Source organism: Apodemus sylvaticus, chromosome 10 (genome assembly GCF_947179515.1).
Source record: "Apodemus sylvaticus chromosome 10, mApoSyl1.1, whole genome shotgun sequence".
NCBI lineage: Eukaryota > Metazoa > Chordata > Mammalia > Rodentia > Muridae > Apodemus > Apodemus sylvaticus.
The window spans coordinates 51,551,445-51,575,170 of record NC_067481.1 but is presented as its reverse complement, the minus strand read 5'-3'; the positions used below and the strand labels follow the sequence as shown (position 1 = coordinate 51,575,170).

At 41.6% G+C, this 23,726-nt stretch overlaps 1 protein-coding gene across 3 annotated transcripts in view; it reads left to right on the top strand.

Moving 5' to 3' along the window:
* Positions 1 to 23,726, top strand: part of Zzef1 (zinc finger ZZ-type and EF-hand domain containing 1) — a 125,611-nt gene that overhangs the window by 37,388 nt on the left and 64,497 nt on the right. For 2 of the 3 annotated variants that reach the window (XM_052194388.1, XM_052194390.1), the window contains exons 7-17: positions 486 to 602; positions 1,411 to 1,589; positions 4,470 to 4,568; positions 9,185 to 9,276; positions 9,984 to 10,132; positions 14,058 to 14,169; positions 15,309 to 15,521; positions 16,600 to 16,700; positions 18,036 to 18,205; positions 20,227 to 20,360; positions 22,905 to 22,975. In XM_052194388.1, coding sequence (XP_052050348.1) covers positions 486 to 602; positions 1,411 to 1,589; positions 4,470 to 4,568; positions 9,185 to 9,276; positions 9,984 to 10,132; positions 14,058 to 14,169; positions 15,309 to 15,521; positions 16,600 to 16,700; positions 18,036 to 18,205; positions 20,227 to 20,360; positions 22,905 to 22,975 — 1,437 coding nt within the window. The remainder of the gene's footprint in view (positions 1 to 485; positions 603 to 1,410; positions 1,590 to 4,469; positions 4,569 to 9,184; positions 9,277 to 9,983; positions 10,133 to 14,057; positions 14,170 to 15,308; positions 15,522 to 16,599; positions 16,701 to 18,035; positions 18,206 to 20,226; positions 20,361 to 22,904; positions 22,976 to 23,726) is intronic. The other variant, XM_052194389.1, reaches the window with a different exon arrangement.

Below are 23,726 nucleotides of genomic sequence, written 5' to 3'. Positions count from 1 at the left end.
TACATAAATTTAAAACAAACATTAAGCTGAAAAGGCCAAAAGACCACATCAGGCACAGGAAACATGATGGTATTGATCTGCTTAGCAATCAGTAATATTCATGACACCTCTTTCGATGCCGTAGATCCTAAGGTCCTTATACAAAACAGTCTGTCTACTAAATGCATACAACACATATGTTGGGGGTAGTTTTCCTGAGTCTATACTTTTGTTCTTACCACCTACCATAAGTTCCAGAGAACCAAGGAAGCTTTTACACAGGGTGATAGAACTTTTCCAAAAAAGGAAAAAAAAAAAAAGATAAACCCTACTAAACTGTTTAGCATATAACTCCCAGGGACACAGTTCAGTTCATATTGTGCACAAGGCTTTCCATAGGAGTACTGTCTACTAGCTCAAGAGATTGTTCAGCACAAGATCTGATGGTGAACTTTTGTCTAATGTCATGTCTGGCCTTGCTCTGATTGCACATGTTACTTCTTTAGGAAGGCACTGCAGCATATGCCACCACTGTCCCTCTCTCCAGGATCTACGGACTTCTCAACTTTCCTCTCTCCCAATGTTCTGGAAGAAGTGGACAGCTTCCTTTTAAGGATAACTAGGTAAAATTAAGGATACTGAAGTAAACAACTTGTATGGGATAGAAGGTGTATGTACTTATTCAGTTCTTAAGAAAAACTTACAAGAATATTTCTACTAAGACTCATTTTTAGTAACCAAAGAGAAAAGGAAAAGCCCATCCTAAATGAATTAACCCTGGTATACTTCTAATATTATCTGACTTTAAGAATTTGAATGCAGAGGAAGTTGGCCTCTGATTCATTTAGAAGAGATGTGTCCAAGTCTAAGATGCAAGCCTCTTTTCCCATACCTGTGGCCTTCAGTCAGAGCATACTTAAAGCGGGGCTGGCAAGCCTACCTGCCCATAGAACTGAGAAAGGGTGCATTAGTAACGTTATAGAGTGGATCACTTGATGTGAGGATGCGTGGCTCTCCTCAGTGAGCCCTCGGGTCATTAATCATTCCCTGAGATGTACATATAAGATTCTGTTATGATGCGTTTAGAAACGCAGAAAAATATTAAGAGGGTAGATCTAATAGTTTTCAATCTTCTCAAGAAGTGCACCCTCAGCTCTGTGTCCAACCTAGCTTATTCCCAAGGAGTCTTGATGGAGACTGGCTACAACAGTTCATTTCTCTTTGGCTTAATAAGGTGCTTTGTATTATTAAAGTTTCAAAGGTGAGGATTTAATTTTCTGGCCCTTGGGTTGATTCTGCTTTTCCTTAAGTTATCTTAAGGATTTTGAAAACACATTTCTCATAAATATCTAGAAAACACATGACAGGTTAATTTTACTTATAGGGATTAGTTGCATGGGTTTAATTGTCTGGTTTTCTTGTTCTTTATAGCTGCTGTTCTACTCCAGAGGTAGAGCTGACTCTTCTGGCTTTTGCACTAGCAAGAGGAAGTATTGCCAAAGTGATGAGCTCTCTGTGTACCATCTCTGACCACTTGGACACACAGTATGACGCGTCATCCCTCATCTCGTCCATGGCATCCGTCAGGCAGAACCTGCTCCTGAAGTATGGTAAATGACCAGGACATGTAGAAATGCTAGCAGTGGAGAAAGCATAATGCTACACTTTTCAGGTGCCCTTCGGCCTCGTCTGGTCATCCCTGGTAGTATGTAGACGGGATTATAACAGTGTTAACCTGGCCCCTAAGTGAACATATCTGACTACTAGCTTTTCTTTGGAATTGGTGGGAGAAGAAAGGTGTTTATGAGTCATTTAGGGCAGGTTGGCAGAAGAGGATACCCAAGTCCCTTGATAGTTTTTGGATTTTTCTAGAACAGTGGCTTGGATCTGGAAGTAATTTTGAGCACAACCATCTTTGGTGAAGTACAAGTGTGTGTCATTATGTAAGAAGGGAGACTTGGTTGGAGTATTTCTCATCTGGAGGTACAGAGCTCACTAAGACCTGGTTGTTGTCTCAGAAAACTTTCATCTGCATCCACACCATAGCTGCTCAGAGACACATGTGTGCCTGCCATTGCTTTCCCTGCCTTGGCCCATCTCAGCACTCTGTAAATGACCTAGCATGAGGCTCCCATTACTTCTCAAGCAGTGCTCATAAAGCTGTTCACAGTGATTGCAACCTGGCTGTGAGAAACAACATATTTACCATGCCAGCCTCTAGTGGCAAAATTGTCTTCCAAGTTCAGTGATTGTTCTGTTCCTCCTCAGTATTTCAGGCATTTCTGGGATACCCCCATCATGATGTTTGTACAACGTAATACTGTCCCGACCTGCAGGACAGTCAACAGGGTCCCCGGACTATCTAGGAAAAGGCAAGAGACAAGAGACACAAGAGACAGCAAGACAGTATTCTGATCAAGCTGTCAAATTTTATTTTTTACACAAGGCAATTTAAAGGGAAGGGTAAAGGTGTAGGGAGGGATCAAGGGGAACAATTTCAGGGGGCTGGCATCATTTCTAAGAAACAGTTTCTCATAATTTCTGGGAAAAGCTAATTATTGCTGCTGGAATCTTGTAGCATGGTAAAGGGGGTCATGAGGAGGTGAAATGGAGAGGAGTTGCTATAGTAACCTATCCACAGATGAGCTTCGAGAGGAGGGGGTTTTGAGATCTAAGTAAGAATGGCTCCTGGCATTGAGATCTAAGTGAGAATGACTTCTGGTATCGAGAGCTCCTGGCACTAAGTGAGGATGGCTCCTGGCATAATACAACTTTGTGATTTATTTTATGTTTAACTTTTAAAGTCAGACAATTGTCTTATGAATTCTTCTCTCTACACTAACAAAGTCTCTGGAGAAACTGGGCCAGGAACAGGCATGGCTCTCTGGAAAGTTGAGTGGCATTGAGATGCTTAAGTGCTTTCCAGATGTGTTTACCATTCATCTTGGGGTTGTTGGGACAGGGAGCAGAGGAGGCACAAATATGGCAGGGACTGCACATGACTAATAGTGATTAGCATGAACTATGTTAGAGGGTAGTGGGGATTTGCTTTTTATTTGTTTACTTTTTAATTTAAAGACCAGGTTTCACTGTGTAGCTCTGGCTGGCCTAGACTTGATGTGTAGACCAGGCTGGTCTCAAACTCACAGAGATCCTCCTGCCTCTTGGGAGTAAAGGCATGGGCCACCACATCTAACTTGTTACATTATTAAAAACAATAATTTTGCAGTTCATTGTAGCAAAATTTAACTTTTTTTAAAGATTTATTTATTTATTATATATAAATACACTATAGCTGTCTTCGGACACACCAGAAGAAGGAATCGGATACCATTACAGATGGTTGTGAGCCACCATGTGGTTGCTGGGATTTGAACTCATGACCTCTGGAAGAGCAGTCGGTGCTCTTAACCTCTGAGTCGTCCCTCCAGCCCCTTGGTTTTTTTTTTTTTTTTAATTTTTCAAACTTTCAAAATTTGCCTAGATTTGTTTATTTATATCATTATTACTATTATTGTATGATATATATACACATGTATATATATCATATATATATATGTGCACACATATGCCACAGTGCCTGTATGGCTGTCTGAGGACAGTAGGAAAGTCAGTTCTCTTGTTCCTCCATGACTCCAGGGATTCACTTCAGCTCTTTAGGTTTGCACCCACCAAGCCATCTCGCCACCCTCCTGGAGATAATTTAAAGAAAGAAAATGTAAAACATTTTGTATTTAAATACAGTAAAACTTAATTTTTTTTAACTTCAAAAGTATCTTAGCAATCCTTCATATGTTGAGTCTATAGTATTAATCTATATATTGTGATGTGTTTGCTTCTGAAAAAGTATTTTCCTAGAGACCTTTCCTTTACCTTACTCGGAGACATAGGTTGTACTTTCAGTCAGGAGAACAGGTAGAGGTAACATTAACTTCTATATACTATTCCCACGCTATTTGACCTTTTATTTATCTACTTAAAATATTTTAAGATTTATTTTTATTATTCTTTAATTATCTGTCTATGCTTGGGTCCATGCATATTCACAAAGGCTCTCTCAGGGTTGAGATGAGAACATCAGAGCCCTTAGAGCTGTAGTTAGGAAACTTAGGTAGGTCCTCACACTTGGCAGCATCTTGCTGGCTCCTATTTTGCCTTTTGTACAAGTAAGCTTTTAGCAGTCTAGCTGGGCATAGGCCCTATATTGCTGCCAATTTCTTTTTCTTGTGTGTGTGTGTGTGTGTACGTGTATGTACACTTAGCTTAAAACTTGCCTTGTTGCCGGGAGGTGGTGGCGCATGCCTCTATTCTCAGCACTCTGGGAGGCAGAAGCAGGCAGATTTCTGAGTTCGAGGCCAACCTGAAATACAGAGTGAGTTCTAGGACAGCTAGGGCTAGACAGAGAAACCCTGTCTCGAAAAAATCCAAAAAGCAAAGCAAAGCAAAACAAAACAAAACAAAAAAGCTTGCCTTTTCTTTTCTTTGGACAGGTAAACCTCTCCAGTTGACTCTTCAGGCTTGTGATGTCAAAGGAAAAGAAGATAAGTCAGGACCTGAAAATCTGCTTGTGGAGCCATGGACACGGGATGGTAAGGTGTAGATGGTCTATTACCAGCATGCACAGGAGGCAGCTATGTAAACTTAGATGTTGGTGTTTTAGTCGTGTGTGTGTGTGTGTGTGTGTGTAATCTTTTAATGAGTATTGGTGTTTTGCCTGTGTGTATGTGTGTACATTATATGTGTGCCTTCTGCCCTAGGAGGCCAGTTGAGGACATCATATCTCCTGGATGTTTTATAAATGGCTGTGAGTCCACATGAAGGTTCTGGAAACTGAATCTAAGTCCTCTGTAATAATAGCTGTTAATTAGAAAGCCATCTCTTCTGCATAGATGATAGTGGGTTTTTTTGTTTAGAGAAGAGTTTCACTATGTAACCCATGTTAGCCTCTAACTCAAAATAGTCCTTTTGCCTCAGCCTCCTCTAAATTCTGGGATTACAGGCACGAGTCACCAGAAACATTAGTCTTCACCTCAGGTTAACAGCAGTGTCTTCTGTACACTTTGTCTGGTGTTTGTCAGCTTTTGAGTAGATGGTAATGACTAGACATTAAGTATTTGACAGTCTAAGGCTGTTCAGAATCAAAGTTTTAAAAAGCAGGTTGTGGCGGCGCACACCTTTAATCCCAGCACTTGGGAGGCAGAGGCAAGCCGGTCTCTGAAAAGCCAACCTGGTCTACATTTTGACAAGTTCCAGAACATCCAGTACTACATAGAAAGTCCCTGTCTAAAAACAAAAAAGTAGCCAAACAAACACCCCACCACCAAACCAAACTAAACAAACAAAAAAAAAAACAAAAAAACAGAACCAAGACTCCTCTTCTTGAGATAGATTGACTGCATTTAATTGTTTTTTGTTGTTATTGTTCTTTTTGTTGTTATTGGTTTTTTGTTGTTGTTGTTTTGTTTTGTTTTTTTGAGACAGGGTTTCTCTGTGTACTGGAACTGTCCTGGAACTCTGTAGACCTGGCTGTCCTCAAACTCAGAAATCCACCTGCCTCTGCCTCCCAAGTACTGGGATTACAGGCATGCACTACCACTGCCTGGCTACATTTAATTGTTTTAAAGTTTAGATTGACTTTCTGTTGAGTTGGTTTAAAGTATTGAGAAAGACAGTGGAGTCCTTAGTACCATATGTCTGAGGGCATCTTTAAAAACATGACACCTGGACTGGCATTTGATGTGTTGAACAATCCTCTTCATCTCTTGCACAAACGTATGTTTGTGTGTGCTTTATTCAGCTGTAGGCTCTTTTCCTTATGCAGATGTGAGCCTTTCCCTATCTTGGGAAACCATTTGTTCAGCATCTTGTATGTGTTTCTTTTCTTTTCACTATACTGCTTTGAGTCTTACTGATTCAGTAAAGTAGAATGTTCTAGCTACTGTCAACAGTGACTGGCCTGGCCTTCCTCTTCAGGATTTGTTGTGGCTTTCCTCAGAGCCTGAAGGCTTCTGAGTTCTTCAGCATAGCCTGTTCTTTCTACTGTTTCCTATTTTCATTCTCAGTACCAAGGAGGTTCCAAGTTGTTCCTCCTGTCCTTTGGTAACCTCTTATGCAATAAACTTTGCACAAGAAGGTTCCTTACACTCCTGAGCTGCTGCCCAGCCTTCATACAGAACTTTCCTTCATGGCATCCATGGAAAGCCACAGCAAGCCACCTGCCGCCCAAAGGTGGGGGTGGAGTAGGATATTGGAAGGAGGTGATGGCAGTTCTTTGCCCCTTTATTGTCCCATCACCTGACATAGTCAAAATGGCTTTGCTAAAGATTCTCTGTATTTTTCTTCTACCCTAAAGAGCTGGAATTTTTGGAAGTAAAATTTTTGTAATCAGAATATGTACTTTTTGGCTTAGTTTAGTTTTGAGAGAGGATCTTGCTATGTTGCCCAGGCTGACCTCAACCTCATGGTGTGCCTGTCCTGGCCTCCCAAGGATTGCAGATGTATTCTCTGCCTGCTTTACAGTGTGGGGCCATAGATACTGGTAGTTTGAAAATCTACCCAGGCTTCTCTCATCTGTAAGACATATTTGCCAGCCTTGCACCTTGCCTGATTTGAATACTTGCTTATTCTTCCCGGATTCTTTGCCAGCCTCTTCCATTTCCTGTTTGTCTTACCTGGAGTGGGTGGATTTGTAGATTTGGACTATGGCAGGTAGATTTCCTGTTTTTGTTATTTTTGTTTGGTTTGTTGTTATTGCTGCTGCTGCTGTGATTTAGAGTATGGGGTATGGACAGGAGTTTTTGGCTTCTCTTGTAAGTCCTCACACAGCTCTGGCCGTCTGGAAACTTGGGCTCTGTGTGGATTTCTTACTCAGCTAAAGAAATGAGCCTGAAGAATCAACGCAAGAGGAATGGCTTTTTTTCTTCCTTAGAGCAATAAAAGCTCTCTTAGGGGTACTTAACTGGGCTGTCCCAGTTGTAGACAGATGGCTACCAGAGTACCCAAGAATGCGCAGGGATGGAATCTTGACATTTGACACAGCTAATGTTCCTAAATTTCTGAATGAAGTTACTGTCACTAATATTTGGATCTTAAAGGATAATCGGCTAGTAGGAGCTGGAGGTATAATTGCATTAAATCCTTTAAGTCTATGACTGGTTAATGATTTACTCCTGCCTTTGACAGGAAGGGACAAAGTGGTACATACCTATAATCTTAGCATTCAGCATGATGAGACAGGAGTATCAGATGTTCAAGGCTAGCCTAGGCTATGTAGTGATAGCCTGTCCCAAAAAAAAAAAAAATTAAACAGCAAGACAAGGGGACACCATTGTTTGTTTTTTAGAGTGTAGGCTTATTATACATGTGAGTATGAATGTGTGAATACAGGTGCCCAGGTGCTCTAGCAAGCATGTGTAAGTCAGAGAACAGCTTATATCTGCCTCTACAATATAATCCTTCTTAAACAAAACAAAACAAAGAAAAAACATTTATTTTGGTAATGAAGAGGTGGTTCTGCAGCTAGGAGCACATTCTACTCTTACAGAGGACCCAAGTTCAGTTCCTAACACTTGTTTCAGGTAGTCTTAGATCACCTGTAACTCCAGAGCTAGGACTTCTGATGCCCTATGCATCCATTCAGGCCCACATTATGAACACATAACATTAAATAAACAAATAATTAAGACATTTAAAGTATTTATTTTGACCTGAGATGCTGGCACACCTTTAATCTCACCCAATAGTGGAAAAGAAGAATCTGAGAGATACCTGTGAGTTTGTGGCCAGCCTAGTTTGCATAGTGACTTCCAGGCCAGGCCAACTAAACTACAGGACAGTGGGTGGTACATGCTTTTAATCCCAGCATTCAGAAGGCAGAGGCAAGCGAGTCTCTGAGTTTAAGGACAGCCTGTGAGTCCCAAGACAGCCAGGGCTACACAGAGAAACCCTGTCTCAAAAAACCAGGAAAAACAAAAACCCCAAAACCCTTTTACATTAAGTTCTCATAAGTAAGTTCATCCAGGATTCTGGAAACAGCTAGGATTGTCTGGGTGCATTCATCTTAGAATTGTGTGCTTTTCTGGCACCATGCTTTCTTAAAATTGTAAACAGAATTGCTATTTGATAACATCAGTTGTAGTTTTATGGGGTTTGCCATTGCACTGCTTCTCATCCCTGATAAAATTAGATCATCTGACAGCATCTGTCTGTGAATTAGCAAAGAATCTCTTGGGTTCATTTTCTTGGTCCTTGTAACACATTTTACACAATTGTCTTGTGGAAACCCAGAGTCTAAGAATGTTTGTGTTATTAAACTCAGGTATGAAACAAGAACATGGACATTATTTCAGGGTCCCAGGAGAAAAGCCCAAGTAACACTGACTTGACTGTATTCTTGCATTACACTGCTGCAACTTGAGTTTAACAACAGATCTTTTTGTGAGTTGAAAAATAATTTGCAACTAAAAAAGGTATATGACTCTCAAACAACTGCAAATGAATACATCAGACTTTTTGATAAAGAAAGGAATCAGTATCAGTAGTTTAAAGGAAACTTCATAAAACACACAAAGACCAATGTTGGAATTTACTTACAGTTAGTAATCAGCTACATTTCTTTTATTTTTTTTATGTATTTCTTTGGACAAAAATCACTGTATTACCCTCAGTATTCAACTTAAAAATTATAAAATAGTTTAGAAGCAGGAAAAGATGGAAATAACTCAGAATGAATTAGACAGGACACCCAGTAATCCTCTTCCCATTTCAGCATCTGTCATAACCTTTGTGAACATAGTGTTCTAGAACCTGATCAACCTTCAGTCAAACATTAGTCATGGCTTTAGGGATGATTCAGGAAGATGGTTGATCCTATAGTTTTCTGTCTCTGAAAATTACAGTATGAAGAGACTGTTCTCTCTCTCCCTCTCTCTCTCTCTCTGTCTCTCTCTTTCTCTGTCTCTGTCTCTCTCTCTCTCTGTGTGTATGTGTGTGTGTGTTGGGAGATGTCCTTAGCCATTCTCTTATTGCCTACTGCTTTTTTTGAAGAAGGTAGAGGTGTGGGGGAGCCACATCTGCTACAGAGGTATTGTTTTTCTAATTGTCACAAAGGTATCAGATAAGCTGGCTACCCTTGCTTTTGTTGATACTAGATCTTGGGACTGTAAACATGACTCAAACAACCTAACTTTCTTTTCCTTTTTCTTAGGTTTTCTTACAGAGACTGGAAAAACCAGAGCAAGTACTATTTTTTCTGCAGGAACTGAGTCTGCCTTCCAAGTTACACAGATCAGAATTATGGTAGTTTTTCTTCTACCTTCTTTAATTAATTGTTCTGCTCTAAAAAGGTGAATTAGGGGCTGGGGAGATGACTCAGCAGTTAAGAGCACTAGGTACTCTTCCAGGGGCTGAGTTCCATTCCAGCCGCCTCATGGTCACTCACTCACCACTGGAACACTGCACGCTTGTGGTGCGCAGCATGTCTGCAAGCAAACACCCAAACACAGAAAATAATAAAAGTTTTTAAGTGAATTGAGCTAGGCGTGGTAGAACACACCTCTAATCTCAGCACTCAGGAAGCAGAGGCAGTGTGGATTTCTGTGAATTCAAAGCCAGCCTGTTGTACATAATGAGTTCTAGGACAACCAGAGCTACATAGAAAGGTCCTGTTTTTATTTGTTTGTTTGTGTATTTGTTTTTAAAAAGGTGATTGGGTTATGTTTCCAGAGGTCCTTGCCTGTCATTGGATATTCATTAATTATCTTCCTCTGTCTCAGTCCTCTAGCAGAGGGCAAGTGTACAAATTTAGATCCAGTTTTAAGTCTCTGAGCAGTGTGACTACAAGGATGGAGAGAGCCAAGATAAGGATTTGTAGGAAATAGCTCCCTTACTTGCAGGGTATAGTAACTTGGAAGATCATTTTATTGTTTCACTGTGCCATAAGCTGTTGAACCTAAACTATGTCAACCAGAGACAAATCAGCAGAGAATGTTTGCCTCTGTTCCCAGGTTCGCCGTGGTGGCATTGGTGCTCAGTGTGGGCTGGTATTTGCCTATAACTCGCCTTCTGATAAGTTTCATGCAGAAGAACACTTCAAACGGTTTGAAAAATATGACAAATGGAAGCTCCAGGAACTGAGGCAGTTTGTAAAAAGCAGGTACAGCCTAGAAAGAAAGTCTGTGGTCAATAAAATTCTATCTATTCTCTTGCTGGTTGTGGTACTGGATGCCGTTAATTGGGAGACATTTGGGAGGCAGAAGCAAGTGGACCTTTGTGAGTTTGAGGTTAGCCTCATCTACAAAATGAGTTCTAGGCTAGCCATTACTACATAGTAAGACCCTGTCTTTAAAGTAAAAATAAATAAATAAATAAATAAAAGATCTGGGGGGGGGTGTTGCATACCTTTAATCCCAGCACTTGGGAGGCAGAGGCAGGCAGATTTCTGAGTTGAGGCCAGCCTCGAAAAATCGAATCTTGGGGGGGTGGAAAAAAAGGATGTATCTTTATTGTTGAATTATGCTTATAGAAAAGGTGGCAGTAACCCACCACAGAGGCCAGAAGTCATTGTTATTTCTAAAAGCATATGTACAGAGGTGTGTTGATTTGTGTATAACTTATGACAAGGGTCACAGGTCGTCAGAATGGCTGGGGAGTGATATACGCCTTAGATGGCAATAGCCGGAGTCTCGCCTGACCACTGGGAGATTTAGGTTGTAATGAACCCTTCATCTGACATTCAAGCTTTTTAAAAAAAATTATAAAAAATTATTTTTGGATTTATTTAAATGGATGTTTTGTATAGTGACATTTTTTAAAAAGAATTCTGGGGCCGGGCGGTGGTGGCGTACGCCTGTAATCCCAGCACTCTGGGAGGCAGAGGCAGGTGGATTTTTGAGTTCGAGGCCAGCCTGGTCTACAGAGTGAGTTCCAGGATAGCCAGGGCTACACAGAGAAACCCTGTCTCGAAAAAACCAAATCCAAAAAACCAAAACCAAAACAAACAAACAAACAAAAAACACACACACACACACAAAAAAGAATTCTGGAATTTTGGGTTCTTTTAAAAATACAGAAATATAAGAATGTGCTTTTGTTTTAATCCCAGGTGTGGGGATATGGGGCTGTTTCAAACTGTCCACAGCAGCTGATCATGATTTGTCTTGTGCTCTAGCAGAAGTGTGGTTTTGCCAGGTGCATATAATTTCTGTGATTGTGTGACTTTGAAATTCTGGGAACTTTTCAGAGGGTACATAAATACAAGTCCTCCAAGAGGCAGGGTCAGTGGGTATTAGTCATTTAAGGAGGTTGGATGCAGTTTGTTAGTAGCTGTGGTCAAGAAAGAATTCAGGGATTTTCTTAATTATTCTCTCCCCTCCATCCTTGTTTCTCTTCCATCTAGTGATGGAGGGTAAAACTGAGGGTGTTAGGATAAAGATTGGATAAAAGAAGAACCCACAAAGTAGTAAAAGCTGGCAACAGTTTTGTGGTGTGTATATACCTGCACCATGTGTGTGCCTCCTGACCATGAAGATCAGAAAGCTGCATTGGATCCCCCAGAACTGGAGTTATGAGTGATTGTGAGCTGCCATGTGGGTGCTAAGAACCAAACCTGGGTCTTCTGAGCCTTGTCTCCAGCCTCCTCAAACTTTCATTGAAAATACTTATTAAAAATATATTATGTGCTGGACCTGATACATTGAAGGTCCTGCAGTGGAAAAAGTACCAAAGAGGGCACTGCAGTGACTGTAGAGTTCCTGCCAGGAGACAGTGTGTACTGCGTAATGAATGCAGTGCAGGAGACCTCTGAGAGCAGAGAGCAGGCCTCACATGATGGGAAACAGCCCTGAGCCAGTGAGCAGTGCTGCGATGTTCTGAAGAGTGAATTGCACACTAAGTAGGTGCTTGAAGAAACAGTGTGTAGTCTGAGCAGAGAGAAGAGAGGCACCAGAACCTAGAAGTGGAACATAGACAGTGAAGGGACTGGTGATTGTATGGCTGAGCTGCACTGTGGGGAAGAGTGGCCTTGGGCCCTGGGGATCCCTGAGAAGAGAGCAGAAGAGGAAAGGAGGCTGGGCAGCACCAAGTTCCAGCTGTGGGGCTTGGGCAGGTAGAGAACTTGGTAGTGCCCTCCTCTGAGATAGAACATGCCCCAGGGAGAAGCAGGATTATGGGAAGACAGCTTAATGTTAGCCCTCTTGGTAAGACTTTGAGATGTCTTACAGCCAGTAGGACAAACAAGTCAGCAGCTTAGAAGAAACTCTTGTATTGTAGGGACAGACATGACAGTCTTTGAAATGTTCATTAAAAAATAGGATCCAGGCATGGTGCCTCATGACTGTAATCTCAGTATTCAGGAAGCTGAGATAAGATCTCTGAGAGTTTAAGGCCAACCTCTGCTATAGATTAAGACCCTCTCTCAAACAAAACTAAAGGAAAATGTAGAGATAGAAGACATGGCTCTGGAGGACTGTGGACTTGAGGGACATAGGTCACTCTGATGAGCGGCACTAGTTAAGTGACAACAGAAAACTCAGAGAATATGGGGGGCAAGCCAAACTATACCTTCAGAAGTCAGAGAATAGGTGTGGGATGGGGTCATTAAGATGAAGGCTTAAGGTAGACTGCCACAGAGGTCATTGCTGACCCATCAGGTAGCGTTGCCCTCCTTATTGCTGCTAGGACGCTATCATGAATCAGAGCCCTAGACTTGCCTTCTGTGCTATTGTATTTCCCAGAGGATCCTGTGAAAATGCAGGTCTGATTCAGTAGTTACAGGAAGGACCTAAGACTTTGTTTGTTTGTTTGTTTGTTTGTTTGTTTGTTTCTTTCTTTCTTTCTTTCTTTCTTTCTTTCTTTCTTTCTTTCTTTTTCTTCTTTCCTTTCCTCTTCTTCCTTCATTATTTTGTTTGTGCTTTGTTTCTTGAGATTAGGTCTTATTAGCTTGGGTAGCTTGGAACTCACTGTATAGCCAGGCTGGTCTCAAACTTGTTGCACTTCTCCTGCCTCAGCTTCCTGTGTGCTAGGCTTACCCAGCATTATTTCTTTTTTAATAATGGCTACAGGTACAAGCTAATTTTAAGCAACTATGTTCTCACTCTTGGGATATTAAAATAGGTCTTTTCCTCTTAACTCTTTGTCAAGCAAGGTCTTTCACATCTTGTGCAGGATGTGTTTATTTTTTTAACCTAAATACAAACTTGTTCATGAGTCCCTTAATGATTTGATCTGATTCTAGCCTGAGTTATTCTTCAATATAGGCCAACTAAATTGGCCTACATATAAAATCAGTCTCTCTCCACTTGGAAATGACATTTTCTTGACTATTTTGTTGTGTTGTGCTGGCACTGTGCTCCAGAGGAAGCACCTGCTTGCTGTACAGTGAGGTTTAGTGAGCAAAGTCACTTTTCCAGTGCCCGACTCTGCCGGTGCCCGACTCTGCCGGTGCCTGACTCTGCCAGCTTTTCAGGTCGCAGACTTTTTTAAGTAGACTTTTTGCCAGGCATGGTAGCCTTTAATCTCAGCGTTTGGGAGGTAGAGGCAAGCAAATGTCTATTAGGTCAAGGCCAACCTGGTCTCCATAGTGAGTTCCAGAAGAGCTAAGGCTACCTAGTGAGACTGTCTCAAACCAACCAACCAACCAACCAACCAACCAACCAACCAAGAATGTTGCATGAAAGAGTGCCTGCTGAAGAGGGAGCAGCACTTAGCCACTCAGCTTTTAAACAGCAGCATGCGATTATCCTTTGTTTTGAGGATGGAATGCTTCCTTTGGAGGACTTGCTAATCAACAGAGGTCTGTGAAGGCTGAGATTTGAGAGCTCCAGGGTCTGAGGTATCAACTCTTCAGCTGTTTGGGCGTGCCTCAGACCTCAGGCTAGTTATATGCTCACTCGTTTGTCTGACCTAGGGAGGGAAGCCATTCTTGCCTCTTCCTTCGCGCTTACCAGAAATGCCCATCCTGGTATGCCTCTCCTGCAACTCACTGGAAATGCCTGACTTAAATGCCATTTGGATGAGGCCTTGTCAGTCTCTGGAAAAACTTAGAAGCAAGAAAATGTCTATGATTACACTTGTATTCACAGGATTGGCTGCTCATCTGATGACCTTGGAGAGGATGATCCTATTGGCTGGTTTGAGCTAGAAGAAGAATGGGATGAAGCAGATGTCAAGTTACAACAGTGCAGAGTTGCCAAAGTAAGCAGTAGTCAGTTTGCCCTTTGCTCATTTACCTGCCTTCCCCTTCTACAAGCATTGCTAACTACACCAGCCCTGTGCCAACACCAGGACATCAGAGGAGCTGGGGGAGACAGATGTGATATGACTGTGACAGAGGGAGATGTAACTTACCCTGGGATTCACCAGAGAAGACTTGATATGAAAGAGTATGAAATCATGCCAAGTGCTGGAGGTGGATCGGACCATAATCTTCAGCTTGGCTGAGATGTATCAGGAAGGCATACTACAATGAATAGTACACAGGCAGAAATGCACGAGGAGTGCGTTTGTTCTCCCAGTTCTGAGAGTAGTGCTGGCCATGTACTTTATTTTTCTTAAATTAAGGATAAATCTTAGAGTAAGTAAGAAAATTCAGAACTCTTTTCAGAGTTCACACACAGTATGTGCTCATTGCATATCTGTGCATTTGAGTAATAAATTTCAGAAAGGCCTTTATTATCAGTGAGGTGCTCAATAGGTAAAAATACTTGCTGCCAAGCCCAGAATCTGAGTTTGATCCCTGGAACCAATGTAGGAGAGAACCAGCTCCTTCAGTTTGTCCTCTCACCTTGACAGGCACACTGAGATCCGTGTGCCCACATGCATAAAATAAATAAGTCCAATGTAAAACTGGAAATAAGACTGCAAGGCCTTTATGAAAGGAACTTTCCCTTTAAGGAGCAGTTTACGCCAAGCTCAACTTTGGGAATAAATACCTTTGCTTTGTTTGTACAGAAAGTGTATCTTTGCTTCCGGTGCATGAGTTGTACATGCTGCTTGGAAAATTGAAGTCATTCCTTAGGACATTGACTGTTTTCACTAAATATATGATTTTTGTCTTTTAAAAAAACTTCTTTCATTCCTGCCTGGTTTTTGCCTTTCAGAAGGCCACTGCTCTTAGTATGATCCTAATAAAACCTGACTTATTCTGTGTTTTATCTTTTTTTCTGTTGGTTGAAGATACTGAACTTGTTCTGTGTCCCCAGTACTGGGCATGATGATGCTTTATAAAATACTTGCTAAAACCAAGAGGAACTTTCCTAAAAAGGCTTTTCAGCCTTCTTTCATTGTACTTAGGGATTCCAAGTCCTTCTCTTAGTCTCTTTTATCCTTTCCAGTTCTTGATGGTGAAGTTCCTCTGCACCCGCCAGGAATCAGCCGAGCGGCTGGGTGTGCAGGGCTTGAGCATCAGTGGGTACCTCCGGCCTGCAAGGGCAGAAGCGGAGCAAAGCATCCTCTATGCCCACTGTAGAAGGGACACAGAGAATATCTATGGAGCCACCCTGCTTCTTAAGACCCTGCAGTTCATCCAGCAGCTCGCCCACGACCTGGTAGGTTCCTTCCATTGTTATATAACACTCCTCTAGGAGAAATGACTGACAGTGTCAAGGGAAATGGGCAACCTTTAAAACCTGGCCATTCTGAAGTAATGGCAGTATTGATGAATACAGCAGATATTCTATTGCGCAATAATACAAAAAGGATGGAGAGAGTGGGCTTTGGCCCCAGTCTATGGAATACGACATGGCATGTAGCCAATTGTTGTAAGATCACCTGGAGTAGACCTGCAGACTCGTGGTACTGTCCCCACTTGTGCTTGCCCAGGGTTGGCAAACACAGCAGCATCACAGGATCTGTTCTTTAAGTCTTGGAATTTCTTCTCACACCTGGAGGGTGTTTCATTTATTAAATGGACTAAACTATCAGCATTTGAATCTGAAATATTTGAGGGTTTGATGCTGACTTTTACAGTTGCTAGTAAAATCACTGTATCTGTTCACTCAAGCGAGTCGTACTGCCATCACTGTGGAGTGCTTCAGGGAAGCACTTGTGTGTGTGTGGTAGTGTCCACCCTTAGCTTTCTTTTCTCTTCAGTGCACAAGAGGCCATTAAGCCAGTGTATAGATGGTGTTTGGGTCTCTGTTCACTAAGAACTCTTTATCACAGCAAAAAAGAGAGAGAGGCCTAAGAGTAGTAACTAGATCACAGCAGAAGTACAGCCCACATGTAGGGGTGTCAGGACAGTCCTGGGCACCACTGTCATGTAAAGCTAGGCTTATGTTTATTAAGTCAGAGAGCCTGTGTGGCCATGTGTTTATTAGTATTACATTTACTTTTATATTCATGTGTGCACACATAGACATACACAAAGACACACATACATAGACACACACAAAGATATATACAGATGCAAACATACACACACACAGACACACACGTACATAGATGCACACATATATAGACACACACACATACATACATACATACATACATACACACATACACACATTTCTGAGTTATATGAAAATTTCATTCACTTCTTAACCATAGCAAGTAAATGAGACATCTCAGTCTTTCTCAAAATATATATTTTAATTTTACTTTTTTTCTGTCTTTATCATTTTTTAGGTGCAGCAAAAGGAAAGTGGCTTAAAATATAAGTCTTTCCTGGACTTCGCAGGTCTTGATTTGCAGATCTTCTGGAATTTTTACAGTAAATTAAAGCAAAAGTATGTCAGAACTTATTATAAAGTGACAATCATAAGCAAAACTGAAATGGTTATTTGTTTTCCTTCTAAACTTTTTCTTGTATTCTTATGATTTGAAAGATTCAGTTGTTGAAAATGGCCCTCAAATTTCTACAACATTTTTAGGAAGCATTTTCCCAACCATTTCCTTATTGACTGTCCTCACACCTGATAGGATAAACAGGTCAGGCATTATGGTGTTGTAGGTTGAACATGTCTAATCCAAAATTACAAAATTGAAAAATGTTTCTGTGCCACCAGTGGAAAATTCCACATTTCACTTCATATCATGAATCACAGTCAAAATGCAGCTGAGCTAAAACTGCTGCATGGCTGGGACCAGGAACCCAGCGACACAGTGCTTACTCAGCCTGCACAGGTCCTGCTTCAGTCTCTAGCTCTCGACACAGTGCTTATAAGCATGCACAAGGCCCTGGCTTCAGTCCCCATCACTGAAAAAAAAATTGTATACAAAACAAATCAATTTCATATTTAAAAAAATTATCCATTTGTGTGTGTGTGTGTGTGTGTGTGTGTGTGTGTGTGTGTGTGTGTGTGAAAGAGAGAGAGAGAGAGAGAGAGAGAGTTAGTCTATGCTCATGTGTGTGGATATATGGGCCTGTGTGTATGGTGTATGTAGAAGCCAAAAGAGAGCATTGGGTATCACGTTTTCTTAGCTATGCTAAAAGCCAGTAACCCCGAAATCCTCCTGTCTTTTGTGCCCCCCCCCCCCCCACACACACACAACTTGAAGCTGGGTTACTGCATTCACAGGTATGCCTAGCTTGTTACAGGGCCCTGGGATCTGAATGCCAATTCTTATGATTCTGGAGCAAGCCATATCTCTAGCTCCATGAATTTCATGTCTAAACTTGGGTCCTGACTCCCAAGAGAGCCTTCTTCTCTTTCCTGTCCCCTTCCTTTTCCCTCCCCTCTGATGTATGCATGCATGCATGTGCAAATACTCCAAAATCAGGAAAAAAGTTCCAAAGTTTGAGACTCTTTTGTTCTGATCACGGACTTTTAAATGAAGAACATGATTAGTCTCCTCATTTTACAGATGAAGAAACAAAATCAGAAATGTGTTTCCGTCCCACAAATGGGCTTTCAGACAGAGTTTGTTACCAATGGCCATTCAGATGGGGTCTGTTTCCAGGTGTCTGGCAATGTTCCTTGAATTCCTCCCAGCTTTCTCTGGCTTGGTGTTCCTTTACTGAACCTGATGTCTTGAGGGAAGTCTGTTATAGACAGCTATATGGCTTTGGAGGGTAAAAGGTACCTGCTCTTCTGCTCTCTGATGTTCTTTGTCCTCTGCAGTCCAAGGGAAGAATGCATCTGCGCACAGACCCTTCTGCTGCAGCTCCTGCAGAGCTGCTTCTCAGTGCTACAGGGTGATCCACAAGCTGCCTCAGAGGAAGAGAAACCTGCAGCACAGCGCCCTGAGGGAATACAGGCTGCCAAGGAGCTCTACACACACTTATGTGATGGTAGGTCCTGGAGTGTGCCTTGAATGGGACTTTGTACTGATGACTATAGACCACTTGGCTATAGAAGTGTAAGGGGTCTAGTGATTATGTTAGCTAGAAAGAGATTGGCACTGTGGGACATGAACCTGCTTGCTTTTCTGCCTTCCTCCCTCTGGTCCTTTTCTTTCTTTTTTTCCTTAAGAATGAGTCTCAAGGATCCCAGCTGGCCTCTGGCTCACTTAAGTGGTTGAGAATGATCTTCCTGTTTCTGCCTCCTGGAACTATAGGCAATAGGAATTATAGGAATTATAACAAAATACTCAGGGTTTTTTTTTTTAATTAGTTAAGTTATTTATTCACTTTATATCCTGATCACAGCTTCCCTTCCCTCTTTCCCTCCCAGTCCCTCCCTCTCAGCTCACCTCCCCCCATCCACCCCTTCTTCTCTATGAATATCAGTTAGCTTTGGCATATCAAGTTGCTATTGAGGCTAGACTAGGCAGCCCAGTTCGAGGAAAGGAATCTAAAAGTAAGCAATGTGGTCAGAGACAGCCCCTGCTCCTGATTTAAGAGTCTCATGTGAAGACCTAGCTGCACAACTGTTACATATGTGTAGAGAGCCTATGTCCATCCCATGCATGCTCTCTGGTTAGCAGCTCAGTCTCTATGAGCCCCTATGGGCTCATAGATTCTGTAGGTTTTCTTGTGGTATCCGTGTCCCCTCTTCCATAGGATTCCCCAAGCTCTGCTTAATGTTTGGCCTTCAGTCTCTGCATCTGTTTCCATCAGTTGCTGGGTGAAACCTCTCAGATGATAGTTATGCTAGGCTCCTGTCTGTAAGTGTAGCAGAGTATCATTAATAGTGTCAGGGTGGGCTCCCTCTCATGGCATGGGTCTCAGGTTTGGTGAGTCATTGGTTGCTTGGCCCAGCCCTCAAATTCTGCTCCATCTTTTACCCCTGCACATCTTGTAAGCAGGATAGATTATGGATCTAAGGTTTTGTGGCTGTGTTGGTGTACCAGTCCTTCCATTGGAAGTCTTGCCTGGTTACAGGAGATGGCCTGTTCAGGGTCCATAATCCCTCATTGCTAGGAGTCTTAGCTAGGGTCACCCTCATGGATTACTGAGAATATCCATTGTCCTAGGTTTCTAGTTCATTCCAGAGATTTTCCCCCAGCCCACTGCCAATTCAATTGTCTCCCAGTACTCTCTCCCTCCATCCTCCTCCCACCTCATCCCTCCCGTTTTCATTCCCACTCCCTCCCCCACCCAGTTCCCTGCCTTCACTGCCCCATGTCTATAATCTATTTCCCCTTCTGAGTGAGATTCAAGTGTTCCCCTTGGGCCCTCCTTCTTATTTAGCTTCTTTGGGACTGTGCATTGTAGCATGGTTATCTTGACCTTTATGACTAGGAACTTAGTGCATGCCATGTTTCTTTTTCTGGGTCTGGGTTACCTCACTCAGGATGATCTTTTTCTTGTTCACAAACTCAATTTTATATAGTCCTGGGCCTCAAACCCAGAGCTTCACAAATGCTAGGCAAGCACTCTGCCATCTGATTTATGTCCCTAACACAACAGGAGAATTTTGTTTGGTGCCTTTTAGATTACTGTTTTGAATTGAGGGTTTATTCTTTTACAGCTGACTTCCTCCTAGTTTCAGAAACAGTTCTATTTTATTGAGGGTAATTACTTTTACACTGTTCGACCTTAACATCATTCAAGATTCTGGATGAAGCCCTTAGAGAGAGACTATAGTAACAGTTGAAGATGAAGCACATGCCACATCTGAGAGCACTTTTAAGTCTTTGTCTCAGGTGTATCTCAAGAGAACAGAGAAAGCAATATATAAAAACTTGTCCAGATAGTCTTTGTTTTAGTCATATGTCAATAAAAGCTGCCTTGCCTATACTGCTAAACCTATACAAAGAAATAGTTTGCTCTGGTACAAAGCATGAAGAGGAGAGTAATGGACTTGTAATCAAGTTAATTAGGGAACAGATGGACTGTGTTAGAGCTGATCCATTGTTCTTTCTCTTTAGTGGTAGATAGAGCTAATGGAGATTCCATGCCCATGGAGATCCTAAAACAAGAAGTGAGAAACACTCTTCTCAATGGGGCCGCCATTTTCTTTCCTGATCGACAGACTCGGAGAAACCAGCTCTTCACCATGATGGTAATTGTGGAGTACATGACTGAGTCAGTCTTTATCTTCTCTAAATACATGACAGTGTTTTCTGATGCACTCACTATATGCAAAGCTTTGTGTGAGATTTTAAAGGACAGACACTGTGTTCAATGTGAATTTCACAGATTGTTCTCTTGCTTAGTCACAGTGTAGTTTCCACTCTTATGACTTGCTTACAATCAGATTTTTAATCTTGTCTTTCCCAAATTATGAGAAAAATTTAAAGGAATAACACAATGGATCCTCATCACCTAACTTTGTCAGGTAAATCTTGTTTCATCACTAATGTGCCTCACTTACCTTTCATTATACACACCCACCCAGTGTCATTTTGAAGGAAATCGCTGACCAATTCTATTCATAACTATCTCAGTATATAACTAAAGATCATCTACTGGGGTTTGACTTCTCAGCTGGTTCTTCTTCCCTTCCTAGGCTCCTCTCTACATTACTCAGATTCAGGTCCAGGTAAATGTGCTTTTTGTAGTTAAAGCACTGTGCTGTCAATGGAACATTTTACACCAAACATTCTTATATTTTTTTGCTGGAATCATTCATCAGGTAGCTGAATGAATGACTATTGTTGTTGTTGTTGTTGTTGTTGTTAGCATGTGTCTCACATGAGACATTTGACCATTTGAATGGTATTAGTATCTCTTAGCAAAGCAGCCTTGTTTCTCTCTGTTCATCCCTTAATAGAGGGATTAGGTTGGATGTTTTTTGTTCTTGTTTGGTTTGGTTTGGCTTTTCACTTTACACCATTATGAGTTAAACAGCACTGCTAATTTTTTTGTTTTGTTTTGTTTTTTTGAGACAGGGCTTCTCTGTGTAGCTCTGGCTGTCCTGGAACTCACTTTGTAGACCAGGCTGGCCTCGAACTCAGAAATCCGCCTGCCTCTGCCTCCCAAGTGCTGGGATTAAAGGCGTGAGCCACCACTGCCCGGCAGCACTGCTAATTTTTATGTTGTTAAACAATTCATTGTGACTATCTTTTGTCTTCCCAATTGTACTGTACCAAGCAGAGGCCTAGCTCTTAAATCCTCTGGAATCTCCCTTAGTGCCTTACATAGAAATTGGTGTTTAGAGACTGGTGACCCCTTGTCAGCTTGACACACAAACATCACTATTAAGCCATAACATTTCCTTTCTTGTTCATCCCCAAGATCACACAGGAATATTAACATTGCAACATAAGCATTCCAAATTTTAAAAGTCCTTCAGTCTTTAAAAATTCAGTCTCTTTAAAAAGTTTAGTCTCTTTTAAAATCCAGAGTCTTTGTAAAATTACAAAATCTGTTTAAAAGTTCAAAGTAAACTGTGGGCACCTAAAAAAATCAAAAATAAGTTAAATACTTTCATACTTCAAGAGGGAAGAACCAGGGCCCAGTCACCATCAAAGCACACAAAACCAAATTCCAAGTGTATAAATAACTCAGTGTCTAATACTGGTATTCACTGACTCTTCTGAGCTCCTCCGAAGGGCTCCCTGCAGCACACACAGCTTATCTCCTAGGCTCAGGCTGGCTCTACGCCACACTTGTTGCTGTTCTTGGCAGTCACCCCATGGTCCTGTCATCTCTAAAATGCTGGGTCTCTTGCTGCAACTGGCCTTTACGTTTCATCAATAGCCTCTGCTGGCCCCTCCTCATGGTGCTAAGCCTCAACTTTTCTCCATGATTCTTTCAGTTCTGGCCTTCAGCTGCTGCTGAGTCTGTTCCTTCTCCAATGACCTTTCTTGACCTCTCAAAGCACCAAGCCTTGGTTGCTCTTCATGACTTCTTCATGCCTTAAAGTTAAACCAGTACCCACCTGGATGATTCCTATATGTTACCAAGTTCAGCTGCCATTTCAAGGTACAACTTGGCCCCTCTGGAACACAGCTCCTGTGTGCTGACTTTCGAGGAAATATTTTACCTCAATGATCCTAGTCTTTTCTTAATAACTGCTAATTTCTGAGCTCAAGCTGACCAGCATTGTCTCAATAAAGCAAAGGTTTTACTTCAGTGGGTCTGGTCTCTTGATAATCACAGCTGATTCTTCAGCTCCAGCTGACTGGAACTACAAATTCTTAACTCAAATATCCAACATCCCTAATAGAGTCTTTAAGTGACTCTCAAACTTCCTGCTGGAACTTCACAAGCCAGGCCTCCATCATCTGCATGTCCTTCCCAAACAACATAGTCAGGTCCATCACAGCGATACCCTACTATCCTGGTACCAATTTCTGTTTTAGAATTTCTATTGCTGTGCTGAAAAATCATGACCAAAGCAACTTGGGGAGAAAGGGGCTTATTTGGCTTACACGTCTACATTACCGTTCATCTTGAAGGAAGCAGACAGAAACCTAAACAGGGCAGGAACCTAGAGACAGGAGCTGATGCAGAGGCCATAGAGAAGTGCTGCTTACTGGCTTAGTTGGATGCTTTGAGATGGTCCAGTGGGTGGTGGTATTCTGTGGTATTCTGTGCTGCTCTAAGGTATGAAGAATGTTATGGAGTTGATTTTCTAAATGTACAGTTTCTGGTTTCCTAGAAGAATGTCACTGAACATGAACACAAGCAGTCTCTGCAACTCACTTTCCGTTCACTCTGCACATATTTTAGGTAAGTTTATTTTTCTTTGTCAAATACCTTGAATCTTTGCAAAATAATAATAATTATTATTATTACTATTATTATAGCTATTTCATCTCATGTCTTTTGGGATTGTCTTTTGTCTGATACTCTAAAAAGCTTCAGTTTCTGAAGTTTCTCCTTCAGGTAAAAGTGATTGGATAGTGATGTACTTTAAGCTGCAGTCATTATAAAACAGTTATATTTGGGTCCACTGTGGAGCCCTTCTGAGTACTTCAGTTTCTAAAGGGATTTTAAAGGTAAAAAATAATTGAAGGAGGTTTAGGTCTTATATTTAAATCTATAAATGCAACTACTTAAAAACTAACTACAAACCAGTGTAGTGGCACATGCCTATAATCCATGAGAGTTTAAGGCCAACCCAGGCTGCATACATAGTGAGTTCAGGTCTGCTTAGGATCCGTAGGAAAAACTGTCTCCAAAACAAAAGGTCTAGGAAGAGGTAAAGTGCTTGCCTTGCAAGAAGACTTGAGCTCAATCCCCAGATGCCACATTAAAAACACAAAGCCAAACAAACAAACAAACAAAAAAAAAAACCAGAAAATATAATCCCAGTGCCAGGAGGCAGAAGAAAGGAAATCCCTAGCCAGCCTACTTTACACGTCCCTGGCCAATGAGAGACCCTTTCTCACGCAAACAAAGTGGGCAGTGCCTGAGAAACAGTTCACAAGGTTATCTTCTACCCTCCATATACATATACATGTACATGCACAGTCTCTCT